The 18,657-nt window shown below is 45.0% G+C and overlaps 1 protein-coding gene across 1 annotated transcript in view; it reads left to right on the top strand.

Moving 5' to 3' along the window:
• Positions 1-1,726: 1,726 nt before the first annotated feature.
• ETV5 (ETS variant transcription factor 5) overlaps positions 1,727-18,657 on the top strand; it is a 63,671-nt gene continuing 46,740 nt past the window's right edge. Inside the window, exons 1-5 of the mRNA XM_003256599.4 lie at positions 1,727-1,899; positions 4,883-5,001; positions 5,137-5,224; positions 5,354-5,401; positions 5,495-5,545. Of these exons, the coding sequence (XP_003256647.1) occupies positions 4,957-5,001; positions 5,137-5,224; positions 5,354-5,401; positions 5,495-5,545 (232 nt within the window). The 5' untranslated portion in view covers positions 1,727-1,899; positions 4,883-4,956. The remainder of the gene's footprint in view (positions 1,900-4,882; positions 5,002-5,136; positions 5,225-5,353; positions 5,402-5,494; positions 5,546-18,657) is intronic.

The following is an 18,657-nucleotide window of genomic DNA, read 5'->3' as shown; positions in this document are numbered from 1 at the left end:
TAAAATCTCCAGCCACCAAAGAGAAACGGTACTACCTGGAGAAAGAAAAAGGGCACTAAGGGAAAACTGGAGTCGGAAGCAAAATGTTCTACCAGGAAACTAGATCTCAAGGAACTGCTTGTTACGTGTTCAGAGCACTTTCCATCCATCAACTCATGCCCATTTCAGTCTTTCAAAGTCAACAGCTCCAGCGCGCCTGGTCAGTGCTGAGCCCAGGACTCAACACGGTGCTGCAGGTTGCTTAGGTGCACGCCAACATTTCAAGGGCTATAAACGACAGACCAAGTAAGTGTCCGCTCTGTTTAAGAGACACAAGTGGAGTTAGGAAAGAAGGTAGGCAACCTTTGACTTAAGTGTGGGGGTGGCAGGGGCAGGAACTGCTCCAGAGTTGGCCACCCTGGGACCCCCATTGCTAGGGGCTCTCTCCTATCACTTAGCATCTTTCCTCCCCACCGCTGGCACGCGGCGTGAATGGCAGGGCACTCCAGCAGGACGAGAACAGAGCTCCGTCACAGGCCCCCAGCATCCCCAGGGAGAAGATAGAGCCGCCCCACGGCCTTCACAGGAGGGGTAAGGGGGCGGAGAGGGGAGAGGATTGTTTGTTTATTTGTTTCCTGGAACACCCTGTTAAGAATCTCAGCAATTGCAGTTAGTGCCCTATCGTTTGGCAAGCAGAGCCGCTTCTCGTCGTTCCCAGCTGCACGGGATCTAATTCGCAAATACACCATCTTGCATTCAATACTTAAATGGAAAACAAGCAGCCCGGGGAGGGAGGCAAAAAGTCTGAGTCTGCATGCCCGTTTCGGAGGGATTTAGGTTTCCAGGTCGGTGGACTGGCTGCTGCTGTCCCCGGAGAGGATTTCTTTGAGCCCGAACCCTGTCTCACCTCAACTGCAGAACCCACTCTGGCAGAGGTTACGAGCCGCAGTTAAAGAGAAAACGGGATTTGGTTGGGCCTTAGGCCTTGCCAGTACAAAATAGTAACTAAAATCTGTCTGAGAGCTGAGATTTTAAAAGGAGATGCTGCTTATTCTTCCCACTGGAAACCTGGTTAAAAGAAATTAAGGCCTCTCTTAAAGGTAACTAAGATTAGAGGGCTCGGTTTCCGTTTTCTGCGTTTCTGTGGGCTAAACGCCCAGGTCGGTCAGCGAGTTTGTGTGGAATGACGAATTCCTCTCCCCTGAATTCTAAAATGATAACTTTGCTTGGTGCTGCAGCTGCGAACGTCTGGCGCCAAGCGACCCAATTCTGGTCGGGGCTTTGCTGGATGGAGAAGTGGGGGTGAGTGGGTAAGGGGGAAGAGTCGTGCCTCGGTGAAAAGTCGGGAGAGCGGCGAGAAGGGAAGTAACGGCGGCTCCTCCTGGCCTCGGCCCCTTTAAGTGCTTCACTGACTCAGCTAAGCTTCCCCCTCAGGTCGCGTTTTTTATGAATGAAAAACGTCCTTACATTCATTATATAAACAAGCCTGTGCTGATTGGCCAATGGCCCCCGGTGCATAAATTATGTAAAACAGACCCCTGAGGGGGTGGAGAGAGATGTACCGCTGGCCAATGGGGGCCGGAGTTGATGGGGCGGCTTGGTTGGATTTGCCCGCAGACAGGGTAAACAAGAGGTGATGGACAGCCGCGGGAACGGCCTCTGGCCAATGGGAACAAGGCTGGGCTGAGGCCGCGGGCCAATGGTGGCGGGCGGAGCAGCGAACCGCGGGGGGCCGGGCCAGCGCTCCAGCCTGGTTGGCAGCTGCGGCGCAGAGTCCAGCCGCTGGTGCGCGGAGCGGTTCACCGTCTTCGGAGCGGTTCGGCCCAGCCTTTCGCCCAGGCGCCCAGGCCCGGTGCGCGCGTGCGTGAGCGCGCCTGCGCCGCCGGGGCCGCTGCAAGGGGAGGAGAGCGGCCGCCTCAGGTGAGGGGGCTTTGCGGGGGCAGGGGGGAGATCGGAAGGGGCGTCCGGCCACTGGTCCGAGAGGCCCAGCCGGCTAGAGTTCACGGGCTGATTCAGAATCTTCAAAGTCGGGGTGCAGTACCTGGGGTGACCCCCCCCGGGTTGACCACCCCCTTCCCCCGCGGCCCGGTCCGGTTTGGTTCCTGGGAGGCGTCGGGCGGGTGCGGCTAACGGTTCCGGAGCGCGGGGAGAGCGGCTTTCCACACGTCGTGGGGGAGGCGCGCCGGAGCGCGTGTGCGGGGGCTCCCGAGTGGATGGGGCATCGCGGAGTTGCGAGGCTTTCACAGTCTCTGGAGATTCGAGAGCCCCGAGGGGACTTGGAGGCTCGCGAGAAGAGACGCTTGGCGGAGCTCCGCAGTTGGGAGGAGGGGGCGGGAAGCAGTTTGAGGGGAATGTCTGAGAGGCGCTCCCCCTCAGAGCACCGGGAGGGGGTAAATGACACAGGCAAGTGCAGCCTGCGGGGGCGGGGGTCGACCAGGAACTTACGCAGGCCTTGCAAGTTTCAGGTGGTGGAAAGTGGACATCCAGTCGCCCTGCTCCCACCCAGCAGGCTGAGGGCGTCGGGCTGTGCGGCGACTCGAGAAAAATCGGGGCGCACCGCAACAGCGGCCTGGGGATGGTGGGGATAACACGGGTGTGGAGGGGACAGCACCGAAAGATGCTGGAGCCTCGCGGCGGATTAGGATTCCGGCCGCATTTTCAGAGGGTGGAGAAAACTCGGGGGGGAACCGAACTCCTGGTCGAGGAGGGGGTGCCAGGGAGAGATGTTGGGGGTGGGGGGATTGGAAGCGGTTGGTAGCGCCGGGCGCCGCACCTCGTTTTTATGAATGTGGGTGACTTTATGAATGAAGCGGGTTTCTTTCGTTGGCTCGCTGCTCCCTGCGCCTTTTTTTTTTTCTTCCCTTTTTGTGAATGAAGCATTGAGCTTTCTTCCTAAAACGCTGGGGTGAGGGGCCTGCGTCGGAGGCTGGGCGTGCGTTGGAAATGGGGGCGGGGGCGCAGCTGAAGGAGTTTTCATGAATGGGGAAGGCTGGGAATTGGGTGGAAGTGTGTCTTGTTTTGTGAATGGGGCCCAGCGCTAGAGATCCAGTTACAGCCTCTACCTGATGTGGCGGCCGCGGCTCGCTCTCCCATTCATAAAACCGGGCCCGCTGCGCGCCACAGGGGAGGGGCCTGGATCGCGCCGTTGCGCTGTGCTAAAGTTTTCCTGGGGGCGCCCGGGGCGCGGGTGTTGGGGGGGCAAAGGAAGTGGTTTAAACTCCTGGATGAACTCGAGCCTTTCCTTCAGGCTTTTAAAAAAATTATACTTGGAATACAATTTTTCTAACCCTGGAATGCCTCTTTTCGGTTCGTTTATGGCAGTTTATTTCTTTTAATTTTTTAGAATTTTTTTGCTCTTCCGGGTGAAGTATTTCATCATGAGACTGAAAAATATCTCCCCCTCCTGTCTCCTACTGGTTGTCCCCTTCCTCCTAACACATTCACAAAATGTCTAAGGCCACGATTTAATCTGACAGATTTTCCTAAGCGACAGAGCACTCTCTTTCATGCCCCTCAACTCACTGCTGAGGTTTCTCAGATTTTGTATACGGTTTGGTGGCATTTGAGAGAGGCATTATTCTGAACGTTTCTTGTGGTGTTTGGACGGGGCACGCAGGCAGGTTGGCGCGAGTGTTTTTCTAGGAAGTTATGAACTGTATGCTATTTTGCTCCTCTCTTTCCTTTGACTTTGGAAAATATCTGATTCCTTGGGCCAAAGTGCTGAGGAGGATGCTGGCTGTGAAGGGTTTCCTTGTATCCTGCTCACTTATGAAAAATTTGATATGCTACACACAGTGTGAAAAACAAATTGGATGGAATTGCTCACCGAGGGAAAAGTTTCCTGTTTAAAATTGGGTATATGTTAAACAAAAGAAGTTGACCTTTAAGCATTTTGAATTGCTTAGAGCTGGAGTGAGTGAAATTAATGTTTTTCCACCTTTTGTTGACTTCGAACGGTGTTTTTATTTGGAGAATAAAAATGTTTAGGAAGATGGTACCTCCCTAAAATTGTTACTTTATTCCACTCACATTAGGAGACGTTTTCTCCCTTCTAACCCCACCCTTTTCCCCAGACTCAACACTTACCAGTCCTGAAATGAGTTTCATTTGGGGGTGGGGGATATGTCTAGAAAAAAATGACTCCGCTCCAAGAAACAGCCTAAGTTTTAAAAGACCTTTGGTAGAGATGCATTGTACCACATGCAGTGGAATTAGTTTTTTTAATCTATTACTTTTCATAGACATTTTATTCTTTTAGAAGTTGGAGATGTCACAAATATCTTTGTAAGTAACCAGGGAGATATTTGTGACATTACAGATGCTACATCTATTTAGACCTCTTTTAAATAAAGAGTTGTGTGTGAAGATAAGTATACCTCTGATCAATGTATTCCAGGAACTATATATAGTGTTTTAACAGTGACCTACAAAATGCTTTTAGAAACACCATGTATGTCAGATCTTTAATTGCCAATAATTTGGAATACTTAAACCCAGTTTCTCTGCTTCCTGACACTGTAGTGTCAAAAATCAAATTATCTCTTTTTAAAAAACCCTACTACAAATGCCCTGGAGTATATGAGAGAATCTTGAAATCACCCTTTTATTTATTTTTTTATTTTTTTGGTAGAGGACAGACAGTAGCAAATCTGTAATTTTAATGATTTAAAAAAGAAAGAAAAAATGATGACTGGGTAAATGGATTTGGCACGGAGTACATCGTGTACCTCTGATACCATTAATCAAGCCCGGCATTGGTCTGTAAAGCTTGCACCTTGAGTAGGTTTTAAGTACTTCACAGAAGGGTAATAATTTTGCACAGGCCCTAAAAAAAAGGCAGTCTAAAATTGTTTCATTTCTTTTTTTCCCCCCTTAGTTAAAATCTCCCAAATTCATATTACAGGAGGATCCCTTTTCCCCCAGAAATTACTCAATGCTGAAACCTCTCAAAGTGGTATTAGAGACGCTGAAAGCACCATGGATGGGTTTTATGATCAGCAAGTCCCTTTTATGGTCCCAGGGGTAAGTTTATGTGGCTTTTGGTTTGTTTTGTCCTCCCTCTCCAATATGAATCTTTCCCCTGTTGGTTTAGTGAGTCGACCCCCTTTGGACCTCTTTACTACACTTGAGCCTTCACTTTCTGTTGGCCTCTTTCAGAAATCTCGATCTGAGGAATGTAGAGGGCGGCCTGTGATTGACAGAAAGAGGAAGTTTTTGGACACAGATCTGGCTCACGATTCTGAAGGTAGTAAAGCTTTCCCTGCCTATGTTGTGGCTTCCCTGCTCCCAGTGACAGTAGCGTGTAGATTCTTCCCTGTCTTCTCCCTAGCAAAAGAAACATCCTCATTCTGGGGTCTTCTGTTTTCAATTTCAGAGCTGTTTCAGGATCTCAGTCAACTTCAAGAGGCTTGGTTAGCTGAAGGCAAGTTTCATGGATGTCCTATTTTCCATATAAAACATTTTACTGTGCTTTTTAATAAAACTTAAAGGTCTAAAATAAAAATCTATTTTCCAGCACAAGTTCCTGATGATGAACAGTTTGTCCCAGATTTTCAGTCTGATAACTGTAAGTACCTTTCTGGTGATGGCACATTTGTTCTGAAATTGTTTGGTCTTGGATCATCCATGTCTAGAATATGCTTTTTTCAGCTATGGCCAGATTTAGACAGTAGTATGCATTTAGTTTCTTCTAATAATTCAGAATTAACCCTGAAAACTTTTATTTCTTAATAAAATTATTTCTAAAGTATTTCTACTGTATTGCAGGTAAGACTTACTGAACATAATTTTATCCTAAATTTCTTTTTACCTTAAGAATATTGTAAAGCTGACTGGGCGCCGTGGCTCATGCCTATAATCCCAGGACTTTGGGAGGCTGAGGCGGGCAGATCACTTGAGGTCAGGCATTCAAGACCAGCCTGGCCAACATGGTGAAACCCCGTCTCCACTAAAAATATAAAAATTAGCCAGGCGTGGTGGTGGGTGCCTGTAATCCAAGCTACTCAGGAGGCTGAGGCAAGAGAATCACTTAAATCCAGAAGGTGGAGGTTGCAGTGAGCTGAGATGGCGTCACTGCACTCCAGCCTGGGCAACAGAGAAAGGTTGCATCTCAAAAAAAAAAAAAAAAAAAAAAAAAAAAAAGAATATTGCAAAGCTTTAAGCTCAAAATTATAAATTAACTGACATAGTATATTTGGTGTTGGGCCAAGCACCTATTAATCACACATTATTTTATGGCTTTTTGGGGGTTTGTTTTATATATTAAGTCCTTGATGTGAATCATGAACCTGATATTTCTCTTTTTCTTAAAGGTGCAGACAATAGTTAATGGAAAACTCCAGTTAACTTTGGCTTCATCCAACATGTTGTCAATTTTGTCTCTACTCCCAAGCTGACAAGGGATGGTCACAGAGTGGCCTGATTTACTCTTACTTTTCGTGTAGTTGCTGTGGCTTTTCTCTTCAGAGAAGAGAAACTTTTTCTTAAAATGGCCACTAAGTGCTCGTTACTAGAGAGAAAATGCAGTGGGAAGCTCGAAAGATGGCTTTCAACACTGGCGGGGGCATGGTTACTCTGCACTGATCTTTTGGGGCTGTCCTCAACAGGTTTGGGAGCTTTTATGGTCTAGGCGGAGTTATCAAGGACAAAGCTGGCTGATGAAATTTGAGCAGCACAGGGCTGCTCTAGAGAGCATTAGTCACTGGCGAATGAGCAGGTTTAAGAGAGGCCTGGAGAAAATGCTGCCTCTCTTGAGAGTTGCATCATAGAGAAATTCATGTCTCTTAGTCATAGTTTATAATAGCAAGCACCTGAGCCATGCAAGGACTCCATTTCTCATTTTGGACCCACAGATTCTTCCCAGCTTTGTTTTATCTCTGGGTAGGTGGGTGTATGTGTGTAAAAATGCCACCGGAGAGAGAGTATCTCAGGTCTCTAAGTAAAAAGTTGGGTATTCCAAATCTTTTAAATGTAAGAACAGAGGTAGCAGCTAAACATTCCTTAATGATAGGCCTCATGTCCAAGGCACAATGCCACGAAACTGTAAAAGGGAATAAACTGTAACACACACATGCATGGTTACCTTAGCTTTGTCACAGCTTGCTGTGGATGTGTTCTATGGGAGAGTAAATGCATGTTAATTATTGCCCTTTGATTGCTTTCAAGTGATTGGGAAGCTTGCCACTGAAAGACTAAATAAAGATAACCCAAATTTGTGTGTGTGTGTGTGTGTGTCTGTGTGTGTTTGCAAGATGAAAGACAGGGTTTGTAATCCAACTTTGTTCTGTGTTGACAATTTGGCCCAGCCTTTCCAGTTCTTGCTCAGAGCAGCATAAACTGCAGTCTGTTTGGGAGGTGGCTTTCTTGGCAGAGGTTCTTTGAAATGCTTTTATGACACTTTTGTTTGTTTCTGTGTAACCCAAAAGAGTTAAAAGGGAGGTGAGATGGCTGCATTCAAATTGATTGCATGTGCTGAAGCAAGGGTATGTTCTTTGTCAGCAAGCAGGATTTATATTTGGAGAGATATTTATCTGTGGGAATAGGCTAAAGTGAAGAAATCAATAAATGTGTTTTGGCTCTTTAGAAATAATTTCTGCTCAGCAAATAGAATGTGCTAAGTTCTTTAATTAAAATTCCATACCTCAAGTGGAGGTAATTTGGGAGATGTTTCTGCTTACCAAGTATGATTTTTTTTTTACTTTGCTTACTTTTTGTTTTAACTGCTAAGGTTGAGCCTTTCTGTCTTTTAAGGATAAAAGAGATGGTTGACTAGCCTAGAAAAGGTCTTCTAATGATTCTTTCCCTCTGACTTTATTTCTTGAGGTAGAGCTTCAAGAAGGGATAGATTCAAATAGAATAACTTGCCTAAGAAGCGAGGCAAGAACACAAATGTGGGTGGTGCATCTTTGAGCCATTCATTCTTGCTTTTATGTTTGCCTGCAGTTCAGACTGACAGCCAGAAGCATGAGGAGGAGCTGGCAGAGCCCACAGCCGGCTGCATGCACTTACTTTTCCATGAGCACTTTCCACAGCCTCAAGTTCAGGACCAGCTTCACCCCAGTCATTTTCTGGAAGAGCCTGTCATTTTTTTCAGGGGAGGGAAAAAAACTCATTCAAATTTAATGAAACCTTATGAGTTGGTTTGACTCACTTAACCAATGAATATAAGCCAAACTTAGATTTGCCAGGGGAAAGCAAACCTTTTTTTTTTTTTTTTTTTTTGAGAGAGAGAGTTTTGCTCTTGTCGCCCAGGCTAGAGTGCAATGGCGCAATCTTGGCTCACTCACTGGGATGCCCGCCTCCTGGGTTCGAGCAATTCTCCTGCCTCAGCCTCCCGAGTAGCTGGGATTACAGGCACCTGCCACCACGCCTGGCTAATTTTTGTATTTTCAGTAGAGACGGGGCTTCACCATGTTTGTCAGGCTGGTCTTGAACTCCTGACCTCAGGTGATCCGCCCACCTCAGCCTCCCAGAGTGCTGGAATTACAGGCGTGAGCCACTGTGCCCGGCCTGTAACAAATATTCTTACCAGTGGCCACTGGTAATACACTTTCCTATTAATAATGATTTGATAATTTTCCATTGTATATGTGTAAACTTATTGTATACATGAAAGAAAGAGAAATACTAAGAAATGTAGGTAATATTTTTATTTTGGAATGTCAGTTTTAAAGATTATGGCTTTTTTTTTTCTCTAAACACTAAAAGTTCAACTTCTAAAGAGATTATATTTTGTAAGTTTCTTAGAATTGGGTTTCCTGCCCATAGGGATACATCCTTAAGTCTGATTTGAGTGAATGAAACCATTGCTTTTCTATCTTATAGAAATGCCGCGCTTACTTCTAGCTGTACAGATTTCACCTCTACCTCACGCATACAGATAACAGTAAAGCATGGAGACTTTGAAAGGTCAGATTCAAGGGAATAGAAATCTATAGATCATAAGGATTCTACCAGTGGGCCTCATTGTCCCTTGGTCCTAAGAAGTAACCCTGAAGATCTCAGATTGCTTGAGTTGGATGTCCCTTGTAGAGACAGGCTTGCCCAGCCCCCTCCTTTCACAGCTATTCCCAAATAACTGGAGAGACTGACCAGTAGTGGGGGCAAATGGGAAGGGTTAGGTGAAGTAAGAGGAAGATGTATAAAATAATATTCTTAAAGAAGCTCTCACAAAGCTGCAGAGCCAGGGAGTAATGGCATATTCAGGTGTATTCAGGGCTCTCCGTTATTTCAGATACCTAGAGATGGCGTTCAGGAAAGCATCGGGCAGACCTCTGGCTGTCCAATTCAGCACTCACTTCTCTTCCTTCTATGATCCTGAGAAAGTTACTCAATACCTTGATGCTTTGAGTTTTTCCATCTAGGATTTGGAAGAGAGAGAGTAATTATAAAAGAAAAAAATTATAAAAAACTGACATATTTAGGCTCACACCTGTAACCTCAGTGCTTTAGGAGGCCAAGTCCGGAGGATCACTTGAGCCTAGGAGTTCGAGGTTACAGTTGCAGCGAGTAGTGATCACACCACTGTACCGCAGCCTAGGAACCAGAGCAAGACCCTATCTCTAAAAAACAAAAACAAAAAAAACTGCCATGTTTCCTAGAAGACACCTTTCGTGTGTATACAGATAAAACTGTGTACATATGTCGTATATATGAAGAAGTTTTTGTGCATGTGTATATATCTATATAAGTGTGTATGTAGCTAAATGTGTACCTTAACACATAGAGCTACTAAACCAGGGAATCTGGGTCAGTGCATAGATGTATGTACATCTTTACTACACATTTTCATAGAACTAACTATGCCATGGCTAAGATTGGAACTCGAGTGTTTCAAAGTCGGGGTAAGGTGATTTTTTCTGAACTGACTGTTTGGGTACTTAAAGAGTATGTTACTAGATTTTAGCATATATAAATAGTTTTTTAAATATACATTTTGGGTCTGATTTTTAATTTCACTTATTAATTTCAGTTATGATATTGTAAATATATACCTGTTAGCATCTTGAATAACTAAGATATTTTATGCTGAGTAGAGAGCATGATAAAAATCTTATTTCAAAATCATGGCCTCCATACCAAATACAGCCTAGAGAATTGTTTTAAGATCCAAATGACCCCATTTTCCCCTTGAAGTGTTCTTTTTAGATCTGTGTTTCAAAAAGAATGGAACAACTGGAGGAAGTACAAGTAATTTCCTAAGGACCAGCTAATTAACTGATAAAATCGACTTTTCATAAATACATTGCAATAGACGGCTGGGGAAATAGGATTAACTGTTATGACAGCCCTTGAGCCTAAAACACATTGATTTTAATCCTGTTTCACGATGAGATTATTCAGCTGGATTTCTTTATTAATGTGTGAGGTTAGTACAGTAGAGGCAGTGCCTTTCCTTTGGAGAGGGTACGCCATTTTGGTCTTTGGTCCTAGGTGTAGCAAAACACCACGTTTTCTTGCTTGGGCCCCCTCTATTCGAAAGGATCATCCTAAAGTCTTTTTGTTTGGCAAGGTAAGAAAGAAAACAGCGGGCACTTTAAAAATAAGAGGTTTGAGGGAAAACAAGGCCATTGGTTTATGCTTTTCAGGAGTCAGTAGTTCTGAAGGTAGAAAAGAATGCTGACGAAAGCGTGAGGAAAACATGGAGGAGAGATTCTTTGACTCCAGGTTTTACAGTGTTACTTTCTAAGTGTTGGTTAGTTAGCCCAGTACTTACTGCTGGGAGGGTGCTAAATGATTTGAAATCCTTCCTGTTTTGATAGCCTCAAAGATTCTTAGACTCAGTATTCTCAAGTACCCAAGACCTACAGTACCCATTTACTTAAAGGAGCCATCTGTTTTACAAAATCTGCTTTCGTTTACCTTTAATTCAGTTAGGCTTATTTAAAACTGAATTTTTCTCTTACCCTTCTGTGTCTCTGTGCTGTTAGTCGTCTAACAAAACGCAGTAGGCTTACCAGTCCTTTGTATTTGGTGAGAAAGACTTGGGATGGGGAGTTACATCTGTGTCAAGATCACTTGTGTAGGTGCCAGAAGTAACAAAATCCTGGCATCCATGAAGAAATTACCATTTATCCCCTCCTCTTTCAGCAGTCTTCAGTTTTACAAGAGTAAGACATGGGTAGCAGAATGAAGCCGAAAATTTGTACTGTCTCCCATTTCTACCATCTAGTAGTATCATTGTTTTAATTTCAGCCCTACAAAAAAAATGTTTCTTGGTGGTGGGGTGGGGTGTGTGATTCTCTGCCGAGAAACTGTTCCCTCCACACATTTCTTGGGTTTTAGTAGTGGTAAAGTACATCCAGCCTCAGAGGCTGACAGCCCCCTCTCGGGCATACGGCTGCCCTTGAGACAGCTTGGGCCCCATCTGTGCCCTGGCACACAGTGCTTCTCCACTTGGAATCCAAGGAGCTCAGAGGCTTGTCATGTTGCAGCTCCCAGCTCTTGGACAAGTGCCAGGCATGCTGATGCCATTACCGGATTAGGTTGCTTTTTTAAAAATTCATTTTGTGAACTCATCAAGCTCATTTAACAGAGGCTTTGGTCGTCAGTTTCTATCATTGTCCTATCCCTCTAGGCTTGGCTTAAAGGAGTGGCAAGATACCAGGCCCCTAGTATGTGCCCACAGTAGTTAGAGTGTGTATGTATAAATTGTAACCATAATGTAAGTACACCTTTGGGCCTGGCAGGCAAATGACAGTGGGTTAGCAACTCAGATGTTAAAGGGAAAAGAATTCCCCGTAAGAGGACTCTGCATAGAAAATAAAGAGGGCTACCTTGTTTAAAAAGAAAGAAGCATCTAGGGGAAAATTGAAGCAGAGAGTGCAAGATTCCAGGGAGCAGGATAAGATCTAGTTATTAAAAGGCCAGGAGTTTGAGGCTGATCTGAACAGCCGAGGCATGGAATGGGGATTCTGCGGTCAGAAGGACTTCAGAGAAATGCTTCCAGTGGCACTGAGTTCACTGGAGGGGACATGAGGGCAGGCAGTGAGAAGAAGTATACATAAGACATTTGAAAAAAGCCAAATATGTGATAAAAAAAGGAAACCATGAGCTAAAATTTATCTCCTGGATTTGCCTTTCATAAAGAAGTATGCTTTTCCTTGAAATAAAGTCTGGTTGTCAGACCGGCTCCATCCGCTTTCCCTCAGGGTGACTATTGAAGGTTTGGAAAAAATGTCTAAGAAACGAAACCAGTCCCTCAGGGTGATTATTGAAGGTTTGGAAAAAATATCTAAGAAACGAAACCAGTTTTTTTGCCTTGTACTTTGCAAAGTCTCGGCGTAGATTTCACCCTCCAACCTTAGATCTCCACATTCTTCCCTTTTGATGTCTCATGAGCATTCAGGAGGGTATTCCGAACTCTTGAGGCTGGACCCAAAGCCAAAAAAGGAACTGTGAAATTGTCTTAATAGGTAGCTTGTCCCCTCCTCTGCAGCCAGAAAATCTGGTAGTGTCTCCAGAGCCCTCCTCCCCTGGGGAGGAAGCCGGGTGGCTCCCGGTGTAGCTACCAGCAGTGAATGGGAAGGAAAGTCTGGAGAGGCAGGCTTCCAGAGAGAGCTGCCCCCTAATGCAAACCAGCTCACCCTGGGGCAGGAGAAATACCACTCAAGTCTGTTTCTCGCAGCTGGTAGCTACAGCCAGATTCTGAACCGAGGGGCACATGATAATTTTTCTTTTGCCTTTCCCCTTTTGCCAGAGGGCACTTTCTGACCTTACTTCTAGCGGACTTTTGCACACCCTGGCAGATTTCCACAAGGGTCTTGGCCATTTTAATCCTAGGAAGGGTGCACAGCAGGCAAGATCCCCTGCTGTGTCTGAATTTCTTACATAAACACAGCGTACTGGGCGAGCAAGCGTCCCTGCGGCGACAGCTGGGCGCTGAACACTATTAGGTCTGCCCCAGCTAGCAGAGCTGCAGATTCCCCCTCTTGCCTGAATGGAGCATTCCAAATTGGTTGTGAATGGAGGGCGGGGCTCACTTGCAGACTTTTTCAATGAATAACCAGACCCCATTGTGCAGCCCGTGGAAAAACAACCAACTCAAACAACACTGGGACTGTTAGAAATATGCTTGTGATTGGCAGCTTGGAGAGCCTCCAAAATTAGTTTCCTTTGGCTTCCCTGCTGCTCCCTGTTCTCCAAGCCTGGGCTTAATGGGGTTTGAGTTTTCTTTTAAGTGCTCACTTTTAACCCTTAAACTGCCAGGCTGATGGCCTGGGATTCTGGGGAAGAGCTGCTGCTGACCCACAAAGCCAGTGAAGCCCACTCCCCTTTCTTTGTCTCTCATTTTAGACTGTAGCTGTCTAAAGGGAGTGATAATAGAGGAGAGGGTGGTTTAGCTTCCTCTGGAGGGGGAGGTGTTGAGACTTGATCTGAGACTGTTACCCTTTTATCTCCTTCCCGTGAGGTTGTAGCTTTAGCTCCCCATTGAGGATTCCTGCCTGCTCTTCTCTGACCTCCCCTCTACTCCAGGCCTGAATAGCCCAGGTGTTTGCCTGCCACGACACAGACACTTCTTGCTTAGGCTTACAATTTTAACACGGGGGGAGACAAAGTTATAGTTTCTCTACTCCTTTGCCTTCACTCCTGTTTAATTTTCCACTGTGGTCAGATAAGTATTTTTTAAACGACCGTACTCAAACTCTGGTACTGAGCAATGGGGGAACCTCACTATGGCTGTAAACCCTTCCACTGGACACTAATCAAATGCGTTGCCTCCCAAAATGAACATCCTTGGAAGTACCAGAAAAACCCAGCCTCTGAGCAACCCCCAAACCAAAGTAGCCTCATCATGCCAAAACTAGGCCAGGTTTTAAGGGTGCACGTGCCTCAAAATAGCATCCACCCTCGATTGATTGATTGATTGATTGGCCAAGGGGGTGGGATGGGGGTGGTCTTGCTGTGTTGCCCAGGCTGGTCTAGAACTCCTGTGGTCTGGAACTCCTGGCCTCAAGCAGTCCTCCCACATAGCTGGGATTACAGGTTTGAGCCACCACACCCAGCTGCTTCCACACTTAAACATCCTCCAACATCTTACCCAGTAGCTCACCGGCAGCTCACAGACACACATCCAATGTGCTCTGTGGGATAGCCCAGGGATGTATGATGAGCATAAAAAGGACAATCAGTTAAAAGGCAAAACAAAACTTAATAGTAATGATCCAGAGCAACTTCCTCAGGATTTTAAAGAGCTCTTCTTAGTTCCTACTCTTCATCCTCACAACCTTAACAAGGCAGTTTGCACTTGTGTTTTGCCTCAGGGATTTTTTTCCCTTGCTGTAAATTGGCCTTGCAAGCATGCCTTCCCTTCCCTATTAAAAAAAGAACAGGCCTGGGCAGATTGTCCTTTTGTGAGAGAGTTTGAAACCTCTCAGTAGGTAACCCTAGATATCAGCTGTGTAGGAGGTTGCTGATATGTGTGTTTCTCCAGAGGGGCTGAGAAGGACTTCGCTTACATAAACACTTTCAGCTGAGTGCCTGGAAATGCTTTGTAATGGCCTGCAAGAGCACTTAATGAGGGTCTTTTATACTTTTCCCATAGAAAAGGTAGAATAGAAGAGGGAGGGATGTCTCTTTCACATGGTCACCCACAGTAAAGGCCAGATCCTGGAGCCTACCCCTAGTTTCCTCATCTGAATTTTAATAGAGAATAATTGAGGGGGGATAACTTTGCTGTGCTGAGGGGTATCTTGACTCAGAAAATTTCTGCTTCTCCTCAACTCCCTCTTCATTTTTTTTCTTCCCCAGCAGCCATGGAATTTTATTTCTTGCGAAAGAAGGTGGAAACAGCATAGGGTTTTGGGAGGTATTTAGTATTTTGACAACTAATAATCATAGTCCCTGCTTCCCCATTTTTATTCCTATTGAAACAGGAAACAAATCACGTTTCTTAGGTTCCAAGTGTCTGCAGAAGCAGAGGAGCCCTGTCACGTGTTTATGTCCCGCCTCGGCCACAGCGCCTGCTCTGCACACTGTGGACACCTGGCGCATACAGCCGCACACCACCGCATTCCCTACCACATGCCCTTCCCATCCCAGCTGCCCCAGCCTCCAGCTGGTGGGGAAGTAACACCGTAAAGGGTCTCAAACCCAGAGTTCTGAGTCCTTGGGATGACCTTCTAGATAAACAGAACAAAAGCTAGTTAGGGCTATTTCTCATTTTCTGTTTCCTCTTTTAAACACATACACTAGCCAAGTGTTGCTAGGCTGCATTTAGACTTTGAGCAGCTAATGCTATGTTTCCCAGTAAGACTGCATGTGCTAGAGAGCAAGTCACAGTTTAGGCACCCTTGACGTACTTGCTGAGTTTCTGCTTTTAGGAGAAGTGGGGCTATAGATAGAAGGGAATGGTTCTGGGGGAAGAAACTCATTTCCCTAGGGTTTGGATTTTCTCCTGTCAGATTTTAAGGATGAATTTTCAATTTGAAATTAAAGATAAGATTTTCCACAGTGCTTAAATCCTATTTCAAGTACTGTTAACATTTCACTTTAGTGCCAGTGTAGATGAGAATTATGTAAGTTGGGAGTAAATTATAGAAGGGATGTTAAAGCTTAAGGTTTAGTTTTGCAATTTTTTTTCCTTTCAGGAAAAATGTCCTGTTTCCCCTTATCCTGATTGCGTGATCCACTGTGAGCAGCCCTTCATGATAAAATCCACTGTGGTTGATGTAAGGTCACAGTAGAGGAAGCCTCCCTGTCATCTCTAATGAGTTGGGAGAACAAGGGTTTCCTTAGACCTCTTTCTCAATCTTGAAAATAAAACTAATAGTTGTCTATCATATTTCTACAGGTTGAGTATTAAAATTCTTTGAACAGCTAAGCTGCCCAAGGAAAGTAGTAAAACACTGGTTCAGATAATGCTCAATCCTCCTTTGGTGTAATCCGGCCAGTCCCTCACATTTGTGTGCTGCTGGTCTCTTAAGCATGATAGTAACCAACATGCCAGCTCTGTGGCTCTAGGTCTAAAAGAACCCAGCCTATGGTAGTCGAAAGGGGGCAGTGCATTAGAAGTCAGAAGAACCTCTTGTTTTTATCTTGACTCTCCTGGAGTCAATTCTGTACTCACAAGCATGTTACTTGACTGTTAAATGCTTTGGTTTCTCCACATCCCACAAGTTCTGAGATGCGACACTCTTACGCAATTAGAAATATTCATCCTGTACAAAATGTTTTTAATGGAAGAGCCCTGTATATGCTAACACTTGAGCCCTGCCTCAATCAAAGTTGGTCTAATTCTTTTCTCGTCTCCTAACCTTTAATTTCTAACACTTAAATTCAAGGCATCTAGGTTTCCATTTTTGGAGTTCTAAAGTAACAATCTTAAATTGTTAGGCTAAATGAGTCCTTTGAAGAAAGGGAACTGTACAAATCCAAGCTGTTTCAAGAAAAATGCTGAAGTGTAGAAAGAATATGAACTTGAAGTAAATCTGAAACTAGTTCATCTGGGTCAAAAAAAAAATCACTCTATTACCATTGGCATTCAGTTTTCTTCCTTATTTGATAACAGAGGTTTTCTGTTTGGAAATGACTGTCTGAAAGAGGCAATTTTGTCCCGAGAATAAGATGCAGCTATTCAGTGATAGATAATCATTCTTACCCACAGGTCACCATCTATGAATCAGGACATTGCTGATTTAGTACTCTACACCCATGGATGGAAGGCTCTCCTCCCATCCATGACCACTTCTTTTGGGAGGAGGAGCAGTGACGAAGCATTAATACAAAGAATTTCTTTCCTTGTATTTTAGCCAGAGTTAGAATAGAAACCTTTACAAATCACCCATGTCATTCACTGATAGAAGTGAAGAAAGGACAAGACCAGTATCCCAAAAGCCAGCCCTCCTAGTTGATGACCAAAGGCATGCCTTGCCAACTTCTCTACCCTTGCAAACTTGCGTCACCTTTGATGACTCTTTGACTCCAGAGGCCTGCAACAGGTCCATTGCCTTGAGCTCTTCCCTGGGCCTTCTCAGACTTTGGAGAGTGGGAGCAGCTTTCAGCCTCATGCAGCAGAAAAGGTAGACAGTGTTCAGGACCACATTTGCTCTTCCTAGCCAAAGCTATTGCCCCACCCCATCTTTCCCCCTGTCTGTCCTTGAGGACCTGGGTGTCATCTTAGACTCGATCACATTTCTTCTCTCTGGAAGGAGTAAAGAGGTAGGGCAAGTCTTGAGCTCCCCCTGGAGTTTGGAGTGCCCCCCACACTTTGGCCGGTCAGCCTGAGTTGTACCGTCCAACCTGTGGGTTACAATTATATGTTAGACAGTAACCTCCCAAGCTGACTTCCATGGGCAGAATTTAGTTTTTGTCTTCTAACCAATTGTATTTCAGTTGGGGATTTGATTGCCAGATACCCTGTGCTGGTTCTGCTCTCTAGCTGCTACCATTGCTGTAAGCGGCCATGGAAAACGGGGGGATGGGAGGGAGGCAATTGTTTGCTGAATGTTGCAATCATTGAGCCAGGCTTAGCAGAAGCAAACCTTTAAACCACCTCCCCTTCCCCCAGGTTATATGAAGCCACTAGATAATACAAACCTTACAGTTCAAATAATGAGATTTTTAACAGTGTGAGAATGCTCGCAACTAAAGCCCTTTTCTGTAAAGTGTAACCTCCTTGTCAAGTCATTCCCCCTTCCCACAAAGAAATTAAAGTTCCTTTGTAAGTATAAAATCACCATTTTCATCTTTCTCTGCTTTTACCCCTAGCCAGACGGGCTTTGTTCTGGGGGGTCTACTAGAAGCTGCAACCTGGGGGTCCCCTAAGCTGGAATTGCTGATATGCTGGATTTCTCCATGGTTGAATCTATCCTGTATCTCATATAGCCCACATTCCCGGGAGCAGTAAGGGCATAAAATATCATAACACTGGTCTTATACAAACACTTGACTCTCCAGAACTCTGCAAGATCTTGTCTTCAAAGCACCAATTCTATATACAGCCAGCATTTCCCCCAGAGAAAGCAATGTTCTATAAGCCCAGTACATGATACGTGTCACAACCTAGACCCATGTTGCTATCGTCAGCTCAAGTGCATAGCAGAGACTTAGGGTTATCTGAGGTAAACAAGCAATGGAGGAGAGACTTACAGAGAATGGCCTCATGGTCTTAACTGCTTCTCAGTACCAGTTCTCTCATCTATTTTAAAACCCAGGTTTGAGGCTGGGTGCAGCGGCTCAAGTCTATAATCCCAACACTTTGAGGGGCTGAGACTGGAGGATCACATGAGGCCAGGAGATTGAGACCAGCCTGGGCAACATACTGAGACCCCGTCTCTTAAAAAAAAAAAAAAAATTTAGCTGGATGTGGTGGCAGGCGCCTGTGGTCCCACCTACTCAGGAGGCTGAGGCAAAAAGCTTGCTTGAGCCCGGAAGTTGAGACTACAGTGAGCTATGATTGCGCCATTGCTCTCTAGCCTGGGTCACAGAGCAAGACCCTATCTCTAAAACAAACAAACAAACAAAAAGGGGTAAAATGAAACCCAGGTGGGGAAAATTTTATCAATAACTCTTAATTCCTGTATTCTGGGAGAAATTCCACTGTCTTTGCAGGCAACCTCTTAGAGATATTTCAGATACTATTGTCTACTAATGCTATTTATACATTTTCAAAGTTGGTTCAGTTCTTTTCTAAGCTCCTTTTCTTCCCTTTAGTTTCTAATTGTTATACTCAAGGCCTTT

This window comes from Nomascus leucogenys, chromosome 11 (genome assembly GCF_006542625.1).
Source record: "Nomascus leucogenys isolate Asia chromosome 11, Asia_NLE_v1, whole genome shotgun sequence".
Lineage (NCBI taxonomy): Eukaryota > Metazoa > Chordata > Mammalia > Primates > Hylobatidae > Nomascus > Nomascus leucogenys.
The sequence above is the reverse complement of the archived record's forward strand: the minus strand, read 5'-3'. Positions and strand labels throughout refer to the sequence as shown.